Raw genomic sequence first — 12,735 nt, 5'->3', positions numbered from 1 at the left:
CCTTGACAGGTTGGCAGTTCTAGCTGTTTCCTTGCCCTCTGGTCTATCCCTGCCTCTCATCTGTCTTCCAACACCAGCCCTCTCTCTCTTCACATGCACCTTCCTTCCTCTCTATCCTCTACAGCCTTTAACTCACATCCTTCTGACAGCCCCATCTTTAGTTCAAATTGAATCATTTTGTATTTGTTTGTTGACTAAACGAAAGATTTTCTCATGGTGACACCACTAGGATTCATCCACTTTTGACTCTTAGGTAGTCAAGGCATTGTGGTTAGTGTAGAGGCAGTTTTGCATGGATTTACCTACTATAATTTACAATATCCATAACTGCGGAACTATATTTGTACATGTTTGATTGTCAGATTAAAATTCTTGGGAGGATCACAAACATTTCGCTGGCACAAAAATCAGAGGAGATCCATTTTTGTGGGGGGAAAACAAGCCGTTGTGACCTAAAACATTTAACTAAATTGCAGTTTGAAAAACTAAACGAGCATCTTCTAACCCGTTGTGGGCACCCGCTTTAAATAACCAAACAGAATCATAGAATTTGTCAGACAGATAAATCAGAGCTCCAAACTTTTTTCCCAGGGCTGTGCAGAGAAAACATCATGTGGAGGTGTCTGGGAAGCTGTCAGCTTGTGCAGACACTAGCCCATGCCAGTGTACAGATTGCATTCTGCTCAAAGACAGCCTGAAACATCAAAACCTCTTTGAAGCACCACTTGATGCTGCATAATGGGACAGGTGAAGAAAAAAAAAATACCAATGCAACACAGCAACACTCTGAACTACAGTACCCAGAATGCACCACCGATCTTAAAATAAAAGTGGGACCCATCAATGCTATGATCGAAACAACAAAACCTCACGATATGCGTTGACAAAAGCAGAACAAAGGTTATCTTTCTACATTACTGCTCTCAGAAAACTGATATTTTTGTATTTCCGCTCTGGGGACTTTTGTGTAATATCTGTAAACGCTGGAGACAGATGATTGTGACAGTCAAAACAAGGAGTTTTAATAAAGTATGACAGGCTAAATAAAGAGCTGCTGGAATCTGTAGCATATAATTCATAAAACTGACATGTAATTACTGTCAAAACAGTTTCTGACAGCAACCAAGATAGACTGTCTTTTACATTTTTATTGGACAGAGTGTTATGATTCCAAACCCTGCTAAGTTTATAACATAATTTAAGTTTTAAAATTAAACTCAGAGCGCGTACAATTCATTCATTTACTTTTTAGATTCTCAAACTCTGAACCCAAGGTTGCAATCTTTCTATCGGCTTAAAAGGTATATTGAAAAAATTTGGCAACAGACGTACTATTCTAATACTCCGATATAAAAGTAAAATTCATCATGTACCAATTGAAATCAAAAACATTTCACAAGTTGACACAACCTTCACTCCTAAGTGACTCATTATCTGTGTTCTGCTTGACAAAACAGAATGAAACCTACATAATGCACATATTATAATAAGACATTGCATGAGTGCTGATGATGTATGACTTTCCCCTGATACCGTTAATACCACGTGATGCTCAGAGCATCCTGGCCTGACCACACCTCACAACTCTCTCCTCCTTCTTTGACCCGTCCTGCCATCACACAGGACTCATGCATGCACACATATTGTCCATGTTGCCTAGAAGCAGGCCCTGAATGCCTAGTCCAGTCAAATATCTATTCAAACACACACAAACACAGAGTAATCTCCGTTCTTGTCAGATGTGACTATGCCATTGATGCCTGCTGGGTGCTGTTGTTGAGTTGAAAGGTTTGCGTGTATGAAGGCTACAATAGATGCTCAGATTGCCACAGTTTGGACCATATTCTCTGCGGCTAATTTTGTAAACAACGCCTCATGATCTCATAATTCATCCACTGATTGACCTTGAAAGGACATGCCAAGTTAGGACACAGACAAAATTACTCATGTGCCACTCTAAACTGCCACTGTTTGTGTATATATTAAGCTACAAAGTTGCATTCCATTCAGGGGAAGAGGAGCTGAATAAGGGATACAAACATTAGGTGAATGAACTTGAATAAACGTTGCAGCCTCTCCATAAATCATGCCCTGACAGTAAAAAGATATTCAGTAGCAACATTTCATCATTCATTTTTAAGCTGATATGGGACTCACAGGCCTGAACTCCTTTTCCTCCCACTAATGTTGCTTTAGCTGGTATGGTAATGGGCATGGTTCACTTGAAAAAAAATGAATCATCATAAACCATAGCCGTGCAGGCTGTCAGGATGTGACACACAGTTTACACGAGTATCAGTCACCAGTTCTGCGAGAAAAACCCAAACACCCCCTCTGTCTGTCTATCTCTCCCAGAATGGAATACTCTCCACTGAGGCTCTCATGTAGAAAAAAACATTCTGCATTTCTTAGCAATTAAAACCAGGCTCCTGAGCAATAACTTCTGATTGCTGCCCAGTTGGACTGGACGCTGTTGATCTGTGTCTGCATGGGAATTCACCGTCAAAACTCAGACTGAGGGCGGGTATTTCTTTTTCATGTGCCTCGCGCCTCTGCTAGCATATACGTATGCCTCCCCAAAGACGTCTTGACGATGGCTCAATGCTCATTTTAATTAACACATAAGCCCATTGATGTTAATTAAAAAGCAGACGGAAAAAGATCACACAGAGGGGAGAGCTGTGTATCGGAACGCACCGAAAGATGCAGCAGCAGTGCTTGGCACTTATTCAGATGAGATTTCCTGTAGCCCTCTTGAAACATGTGCATTACAAATGGGCACATCAAACCAAGTGTATCAAACAGATTTTTGATGTTATTTTAGGGGGAAATGCAAATTTGCTGAAATCTGAGCAATGTGTTCAAAGCAGAGAAACTGCTATTAGATGGGTACTTTAACAATGATCATATCTGTGATAACCACTGGTGTAGTGTAATATGTAACTGTAGATTATCTGTGCTACTTACTTCATTGGCTTAAACAGAGCTTGTCCATAGTTCTGGAAAGTCATGATCAACTTCAGCTGGGTGCCCCCTGATTTCATGGCTGAGAGAAAAACAATCAAGATGTTAGATAAGTATTTGACGCATAAACACACACACACACACACACACACACACACACACACACACACACACACACACACACATAAGTAACATTAGAAACACACGTAAATATGCACAGCTGTTTCATTATTTGCCAATTTGGAGGACGCAATTTTGCATGACTGCATAATAGAGCTCTCGCATCTGCTGACCAATTTGCCAGACACTGTACAATCAAAGTGCAATTGTGGCAGTTAGGAGCTCGGTGTGACTGAGAGACAAAAGTGGCGTGAAAAGCATCTGCTGACTGAACCACGGCTAGTTCTGAGTTTGATGGACGAATGGAAATTTGAGTGTAACAGACTTTAAAACAGCATGTGTCGTTTTGAAAAGACAACAAACGGGCAGCGATTGAGTGAAAGAAGTCCACTCACTTTTAGCACATAAAGTCCAATCAAACTACACTGAAAAAAATGATTGTTTGGCCTTGTAAATATTACATTTATTACACAATTAAATTCTACTAGAAATTATCATTTCAGTGGTTTTACTTAAAAATGTTTAGCTTTATTTAATGTGTTACTTGGTATTTATATATAATTTTGTATCGTCATTTTTATATGTAAATTTGAATTAAAACACCAAGTAATATTTACTTAACTATTGTGTTGAATGTATTACCTGCCAAAATCAATTGAAATTTACTTGCAACTGGGAGCAAGTTTGGAAAGCTCCGTTGGTGACGTCAGAGAAGATTTTGCGCACGTTACTTCACGTAACACACCAACAGGTCAGGACCGGTCAGGACGAGGACAGCAACTTTTGAGCAGAAAGGACAGTTTGGGAATTCATAAGCCATTTTGAAGTGGGAATTCGTGGATGTGGAGCCACGTGAGTATGTTTATATGACTGTTTAACATTTCATGTCCCCGTTTGTTTGTCAGCTTAAGTCAGTGTTTTGGTATCGAAAACGTAGTTGAGCAGTTTAGCCAGCTAACGTTAGCTAGCTTGTTATCATGCTAGCGAACTTGGCACGGTTTCGTGCACGTGGCACACATCACTACTCTTTGTTGCAGAAACAATATGTCTTTAAGTTGCTTAATTGGAGCTTCAAATTCGCCTTTTTGAATGTAAAATATGGCACTGATGTAACGCTACCGTTAAGTTGTTTTCTTTTGGGAGATGGGGGGGGGAGGGGAGCAGTCCGCGCTCCGGCTGGACAAATCACACACTCCTGCATTTATGCAGGGGATTGGTAAACCACAGCTAGCTAAGTGGTATAATCATTTTTCAAATCTGTTGAAATGCTTCTACTTAACTGAGCCACAGTACTGCTATATTTCCATGAGCAGTGCGTCACGAAGCTTGTTCGGTGTATTTATTATTTATTTTTTGTTGGATATTGTTCTTAATGCAGTGTGAGATGCGCGCTTGTTGGTATCTGTGGAAACACGACAGAGTCAGTGTCTTTATTTATGTCACCTCGACAAAAAAAAAAAAATCAACACATGTAACAGTCTTGTCTGGCTGCTCTATCTATAAAACTTAGCTATAGTTTGTGTGAGTGATGCGGTCCGTGGAGTTTCACTGGAGGTTCAACGAGAGGAGATATTAGTGGTGGATAACTTACTTTACAGTCTTATTTAATGGGATCATTATATAAATTATTTTATTTGTGATATGATATTTGTAAATATTTCTACAGTAACTTGTAATATTCTGTGTAATAGTGTTTTTATCCAGCTTCATATTAATTTAAATTTTTCGTGTAGTAAGTACACACATAATGGTGGTGAGGTATGTCTGCTAGGTGTATTTGGTGTACAGATGCATATGGGAATGTCTACTTGGATGTGGTTATTGGTCATTAATGACAGTTAACGTAAGCTGACTAAGTAATCAACCAATAATTTTACCTTACTAATTATAAAAAATGCTGTATTCATTCTGGCTATGTATATTAGATGAAGTATCAGTACTATGTTTAGTTTGCTCAATTAATTACCCAATCTTTAATTATCTATAAGCCTGATTAGATTATTTCTGAGATTGCTGATGTGCCTAGCTAATAAAATAAACCATGATTCATATTTTATTTCTCAACAGACATCAACAGTACCAGACTTGATGTGTATCTCAGTATTGAAGGTATGTTGACTGTTTATGTGCTGTTTTTATTTTTTTCATTTATGCAAAAAATGTGCAAAATAATAGGGCTGCACAATTAATCGAATTTTAATCACAATCACGATTTTGGCTTCCCACGATCAAATTTGCATGTTCGAGCGATATTTAAAATGCGTCCTACAACGCTCATTATCAAAGTTTTTGCAAAGCCACTCTAGCGCTCCATAAACCACTCTCTGATCACGTGCCTCTGTGAGCCAATCAGAGTTGTTCCCTGCACCGCGGAGCTTAGTGTCTAGATGTGGACGTCACAGAGGACAGAGGAGTAACGGGAGGAAAACTCCACAACAGGTAGCAGTCGGTCATTATAAGCCGGTCACAATGTTTACCAGTTTACCAGTAAACGCAACATTATGTCCCGTATGTTTTGTTTTTCAGACAACAGTAGTGACTATAGTGCCAGTTTGTGTCTGTTAGCTCATAGCTTTAGCAGCAGACTGTTGGACGTCCCGTTGTTGGAAATACATTCACACTACACCATTTGGCTGTCAGCTTTTTAGCTGTGTTTAATCCAGTTACTACTGTGGCTAACAGTAGGCTAACGTTACCTGCTGTGTAACGTGTTATTAGTGTTTACTGTAGCTAACGGTAGGCTAACGCTACCTGCTGTGTAACGTGTTATTAGTGTTTACTAGCGTGACATGCAGCGATGTTTATGTTGCCTCTAACGTGGGTTTCGTCTCTTTTATATAGACCTTAGTGGTCCCCTAATACTGTATCTGAAGTCTCTTTTATATAGACCTTAGTGGTCCCCTAATGCTGTATCTGAAGTCTCTTTTATATAGACCTTAGTGGTCCCCTAATACTGTATCTGAAGTCTCTTTTATATAGGCCTTAGTGGTCCCCTAATACTGTATCTGAAGTCTCTTTTTATATAGGCCTTAGTGGTCCCCTAATACTGTATCTGAAGTCTCTTTTATATAGATCTTAGTGGTCCCCTAATACTGTATCTGAAGTCTCTTTTATATAGACCTTAGTGGTCCCCTAATGCTGTATCTGAAGTCTCTTTTATATAGACCTTAGTGGTCCCCTAATACTGTATCTGAAGTCTCTTTTATATAGGCCTTAGTGGTCCCCTAATACTGTATCTGAAGTCTCTTTTTATATAGGCCTTAGTGGTCCCCTAATACTGTATCTGAAGTCTCTTTTATATAGATCTTAGTGGTCCCCTAATACTGTATCAGAAGTCTCTTTTATATAGACCTTAGTGGTCCCCTAATACTGTATCTGAAGTCTCTTTTATATAGACCTTAGAGGTCCCCTAATACTGTATCTGAAGTCTCTTTTATATAGATCTTAGTGGTCCCCTAATACTGTATCTGAAGTCTCTTTTATATAGACCTTAGAGGTCCCCTAATACTGTATCTGAAGTCTCTTTTATATAGACCTTTAGTGGTCTATATAAAAAGAGAAAGGGGAGGTAACCTTGCTCCTAATGATCAATATATATCATAAGGAGAAGATTCCTGATTGGTCAATCTGAGCTTTCATTTTCTCAAAGGCAGAGCAGGATACCCAGGGCTCGGTTTACACCTATCACCATTTCTAGCCACTGGGGGGCCATAGGCAGGCTGGGGGAACTCATATTAATGTTAAAAAACTCATGAAGTGAAATTTTCATACCATGGGAACTTGAAGTTGTTGTTCGCTTTGGGACTCACACAAACTGTAACACACACTGTGCTGCTAGATTCACAACTAGGGCTGGGCATCGAGAACCAATTCCTACTTGGGTTTTGGTTTCAAATCTGATCATGGGTTCCAAATTTTACATGCGCAAGTTTTGCTTTCGAAGTGGCCAGGCGCTTGTTGTGTTGCAGCCATGGAGCACAGTAAGCGGTGCTCTAGTGTGGCTTTATTTTACATACTGACTGAGTGTGTGAAACTCCGCCACAGAAACCAGAAATGTATCTCAGCATAGTTTTTTTTTTTTTTGTCTGTAATGCTCTTACATTACGTACACAAATTTAAGTTATTTCTTAAAGGAGTTTGCCATTTGTTAAACGCATCTTAGTTTAAAAATCATGCTAAAATACTTTTTTTCAAAGGTCCTTGATGCTTAAACCTCGCGGAATGAATTTAGGTCTGGCAGATTATGCCGCTGCTCTTTTAAAGAGGTGGGGCCGTGGACAAACATGTGACACATACCGGAATTGACTGAGTTGCAGCGCCTCGCCCTTCTAAATTTTCTCTGGTGACTATTCGTACTGTATACGTGGCTTATGTTAACAATTTTCATTTTTGTGCTGGTTTCTAGTTTTAACCATTTGTGAGGTGGCTGTTACATTTCTTGACAAGCTGCATTTTATTCGTCCTTTTTTGTTAACTTTACATAGAGCAGCAGCACAGATCCCTCTGTTGTACAGGATTAATAATGACATGACGTCAAAGTTTACTTATCAAATGTTCATTTTGGAATAGATCAGAAAACTTATGCGTGGATACTGATAAATCAGTCTGGCTTTAATATACATGAGTGAGTTCACAGTTATGTAGTGTTCTCTTTATAACATTCCACATGTCTCTGTGTTAAACAGCAACACGTGGAAAGCAGAAGGATGCCATCATCCGCTGCCTGATGGAGTACCTTGGAGAGTCTGGAGAGGAACTCATCAAAGACTATCAGGTACATTTTGACAATTTGTTTTTGATACTTGATAAATGATTGTGTCCACACATGCGTTTGTTCTTCAGTTTAGTAATATAATCTTAACATTTGTAAATTAATATCTCTACTTGTAACTAATTCATGCAACTATGTGGGGGACAAATATGTTTATAGGACTAGCAAAGTTTAGGCTAACAAATGTTAGGGCATTACATTCATTCAATTATTTCAGCATTTAATTATTTTAAATCATTAAAATTTAATTTTTCATTAGAATAGAAGATTTAAGCCTGTCAAACCCAAAGCCGATGTTATTTCTGCTACACTGAATACAGTATACTTATTTGTTTTTATTTCATGCTTGGAACAAAGTAGATATTGTATTAACCAAGCTGCCTTCATACTTAGTCATACTTCAACCAATAAATAATAAATTCCCTACATAATAACTTGTCTATCTGTGTAGAAAGAAATTATCATTATAATCCATATTATTCAACATTAAACTAATTCGGAGCTTATTTCTGTTGCATCATATGTAGACTGCATTAAATTGGCACTTACTTACTTACTAACCCTGTGCATCACCATATTCAGGAACTTTAAAAAAAAAAAAAAAACATATTATACGTATGTTGCATCTAAGCACAGATTCACATGTTTTGACAGGATGTTAGCAGAGAAGCTATCAAAGAGGAGTATGCTGGGCATGTCATGAAGATCTTTGTCCTCCGTGAAAGTTCAGCAGGTGAGGACCACACCCCTGCAGATGTGTCCATCATCATCGAGGGAAGTGAGGTGCTTGATGATTGCAGATATGTGGCAAAGGCTTGCCTTCTGCTCATGGGCTTTGTCTATGCAATGAACTTAAGTTACCCACCAAAGATGAAATACACATTCGAAGTGTTTCAGAAGCTCTTTCTGGAGCTGGATGTCCTGAAGATCTCTCCCAAAGTACAGTCTCTACACAACAAACTTCTAAGATGACTGAATTTGCGCATGTTTCTGACCTTACTGTATTGTTTAACCTGCAGTTCATAATTATGGTGTTTAGCAGAGCAAAATGGTTTTAGAAGCAGCTATCCATCTCAAGTTAACCACTTGTTAATTCATTGATATGCATTATTACTGTTGAAGCATGTTTTCCAAGAGCCGTGTATGTATATTGTTATACAGTCCCTCCAGCAAAACGCAATTATGCGATCGCATAATTCAATGCATAATCAGTCAAAGTCCGCATATTTATGCATTTTTTCAAATACGCTGCATTAATTGCAGATTTCCGTGCAAAATATGGAGGGCTTGCATGATTTCATAATCCCCGCAATTTCGTTGCAAAAAAGTCACAAATATCTTAGCCAAAAAGTTGAAAAATGTTGCGTTTATTTCACACAAGAGCAGCCATTTACCCCTGTTGCCATGGGAATGTTATGAAGTGACGTAATTACGCGATGTGAACATCCTCAAAAAACGGGTGTTTTCTCTTTTTCATCAAACCGCAGTTTTTGCAAGTTCCTGCAATTTTTGCAAGTTCCCGCAATTTCATCGCATAAAATTGCATAAATATCTCGCATATTCCATCGCAATTTTTAAGAAAACATGCCGCATAATCAAGGATTTTTGCCCACAACAATCACAAAAAAACTCATTTTTCTGGAAGGAGTGGTTATAATGGTTCCCAAACTTGGGGTGAGGAAGCATTGCAGGGTCGCTTGGCGATTTTAAAACTAAGACACCACAAAGACTACAGCCAATGCCCAACTAGCACTTCCGTTCTACGCCTGCATGAGAGGAAATGTATATCCATATTATCATACTGATGTTGAAATAATTAATTGTATTTAGCCTGTGCAAGCATACAATACAATTAGGAAGTTATAAGTGCACTTATGTCTCTTGCTAAACTATTGCACTTTGAAGTGATACTTTGCTAATTTGATTGGACATGTTATAAAAGATGCTCTGCAGTTGATCTGTACACATTTTCATCAAGCGTTTAATGTTTTTTAACTGCCAATTTTAGATGTTTTTTATCTCAGTGTACTGTGTTGGAGTGATTGTAAGCTGTTGCTTTAATCTTTGCACCAGTGTAGTAAACACAATAAAGGTGCTGTTATTTAAAAGTATCTGTTTCATGTTTTGTAGCCTTATCTTAGGACCTTTTAAGTTGATTTTATATAAATATCCCTAAAGTATAAAAAACTGAAAAGCTAATAACTGTTACATTAGTTTTGCTATTAGATGCAAAGGGGTCAAATGTGGAGTAATATTTACTTAGAAAAAGCTAGGCAACAATTTCCACACGTATATTGTCAGTAAATTGTATTTACAATTTAAGAATAGTTTCTATCTAAAGCACTTAAGCAAAATTTACTTGCAATTTTCTGTATATGTGACATTTTAATTACTATTCCTTAGTAAGTTTTACTAGTTTTTCACTAAATTTTACACACTATTCCTTAGTAAGTTTTACTAGTTTTTCACTAAATTTTACACACTATTCCTTAGTAAGTTTTACTAGTTTTTCACTAAATTTTACACACTATTCCTTAGTAAGTTTTACTAGTTTTTCACTAAATTTTACACACTATTCCTTAGTAAGTTTTACTAGTTTTTCACTAAATGTTACACACTATTCCTTAGTAAGTTTTACTAGTTTTTCACTAAATGTTACACACTATTCCTTAGTAAGTTTTACTAGTTTTTCACTAAATTGTATTCATGATTGCTTAGTACATTTTACTACTTGCTAGTTAAGTTTACTTGAGTGCCTTTGATAGAAACCGTTCTTACATTGTAAGTATTGTTTACTTGAGAATTTACTGTGTCAAATTTACTAAGAAATTCTGTGTGGAAATTGTTGCCTAGCTTTTTCTAAGTAAATTTCACTCCACATTTTTCTCAGTGTACCATTCAGCAGCGTATTATTATAATGCAATTACATTTTTAAAATCTTAATTTCCTTCATTTCCTAAATCAAATCGCAGATGGAAGTATGTTTTCATCCATGTGTGTATATGTGGACATAAAAGACCTGATTCTGACCAGATGTTTCTCTGTACACATTATCAGGATTTGCTTGTGCACGTTAGACTCTCCATAACCACTTCTTCTCTCACTCCCACCAAACTGACCTCCTGTACCCCGGGAGAGGAGGCAGGGCACACGTCTCTGACTATCCGTCATGTCCACGGTGTCTCCCAGAGGCTGACTGTGAGCTTCCTGCCTGCCTCCGACTCAAACAAAGAGGCCGCAAGGCCTGTCTAAATGCCTTGTGTTTCTGTCATAATGGACAGGCTTTCGGGGGATTTGCCCATTTATTACAGCGCATTAACTTGAGCAAATTACACAACACACAGCTTCTGCCTAACCCCAATATCAACATAACCCCCTGTAGTGGACCCACTTACCACATAGCTTGCTGGCTGAGTAGCTGGCTGCACTCGACCCCCTACACAGAACTGTCTTTTGTGTTTATTGGCGTTTCTCTCAGATTCTTCCTCTTCCTTGTTTGTATGCGTCATCCTTTTATTCGTATTCTCTTTGTTATGCTCTGTCTGTCTCACTTTGTTTTACTCACCGATGGCAAGCCTCCCCATTTACCGTGACTCATTTTCAAAAGCTTTTGTACATCCACTGTTGCACAAAGTACAACCTACGTAACTTGGCGTCCGCGCCTGTTCTTCACAACAGAGGATGGATACTGAGTGAAATCAAAACCAAAGAATGCACTGAGAGCATTAGGCCTAGACACACGTGCCAGATTTGATGCAGCCAGGTCAAGTGGACAGTGCCCTAGAGTAATCTTTAAACTTGCTACAGCTATACAGCGAGCCTAAAACCTTTGAGAGATTGCAAATGACTGGACTACGTTTTAATGCTGTGACCTTGAACCCATAAGCCACAATCCTTGAGGAGCTGACCTCAATTCTCTGCTCTGGACGTTTATAAAATGTTGTTTCTTATTGGAAACTACAAAAGGTAATCCCCTGGGAAAAGTAAAAAGCCCTGGCAAAGCTCAGCTGATTGTTTTTTTGGATTGTATCTGTGCTGACATGCAATCAGACAGGACTTGAACAACAGAACACAGACTTCAACCAGACATTCTTTTGATTCACCTAAAGGCCATCTGTCTCAGTATCTGTGCGGTTATGTATGCGTCTCTGTTGATCTAAGCATCCATCTCTTGCTCCGTTTCTCCACAAATGAATCGATGTCATCGTTTTTAAATCTCGCCCACCACCATCAGATTCCCCTCCCATCCGGTGCCATGATGATAAATCCACCCTGCTCTCACCTGTGCCACCTCACAGTACTGTGCGTATGATTTACGAGTCCGGCTGAAGACTGAACAAAAGGCCACAGAGAGACCGACACAGAGGAGGGAGGGCGGCACTATTGCGCAGAAAAATGCTGAACAGGGAAACTTTCTAATGCGGTCTTGGTTTTGTAATTGTAGTGAAACAGATAGGTAGTACAGTAAGTGTGTGCACCAATTACGGTGCACAAAAGCTGTAATGCATGCTTCCAGGCACACACACACGGCACTTTTCAGAATACAGACAGTGTTTTTATAGGTGTGTCTGTCTGGGCACAGATTGATGGTTTATATATTATAAACAGATGGGACCAAAAACACACAAACTACTAAGTGTAGGCTGAGGTGTGTAGCATGAGTAATGAATGACTGTGAGCTGCCTGAGGGACTCGTAATGAGACAGTGGAGACAGCGTCAATGAGAAATATAATGACACTGATGCACAGAGAGACAGAGATAACAACATGCGCCAGTGAAGGATATTTTTTGATATTCACTGCCCAGTTTGTATATAGCCACAATAGCAAAAATGACAACACCTCTTTCACAGAGGAGATTTGGCCAAGGTGACATCATG

The 12,735-nt window shown here is 38.7% G+C and overlaps 1 protein-coding gene and 1 long non-coding RNA gene across 2 annotated transcripts in view; one reads left to right on the top strand and one right to left on the bottom strand.

Moving 5' to 3' along the window:
- fam20ca (FAM20C golgi associated secretory pathway kinase a) overlaps nucleotides 1–12,735 on the bottom strand; it is a 45,824-nt gene that overhangs the window by 28,986 nt on the left and 4,103 nt on the right. The window contains exon 3 of the mRNA XM_028598892.1: nucleotides 2,968–3,046. Within this exon, the coding sequence (XP_028454693.1) occupies nucleotides 2,968–3,046 (79 nt within the window). The remainder of the gene's footprint in view (nucleotides 1–2,967; nucleotides 3,047–12,735) is intronic.
- On the top strand, nucleotides 3,728–7,790 carry LOC114569079 (uncharacterized). Its single transcript, XR_003694377.1, has 3 exons — nucleotides 3,728–3,936; nucleotides 5,152–5,193; nucleotides 7,770–7,790. It is a non-coding gene; the product is annotated as an uncharacterized LOC114569079 (long non-coding RNA).

Source organism: Perca flavescens, chromosome 15 (genome assembly GCF_004354835.1).
Source record: "Perca flavescens isolate YP-PL-M2 chromosome 15, PFLA_1.0, whole genome shotgun sequence".
NCBI lineage: Eukaryota > Metazoa > Chordata > Actinopteri > Perciformes > Percidae > Perca > Perca flavescens.
Note: the sequence above shows the minus strand (reverse complement) of the source record. Positions and strands in the feature narration are given on the sequence as shown.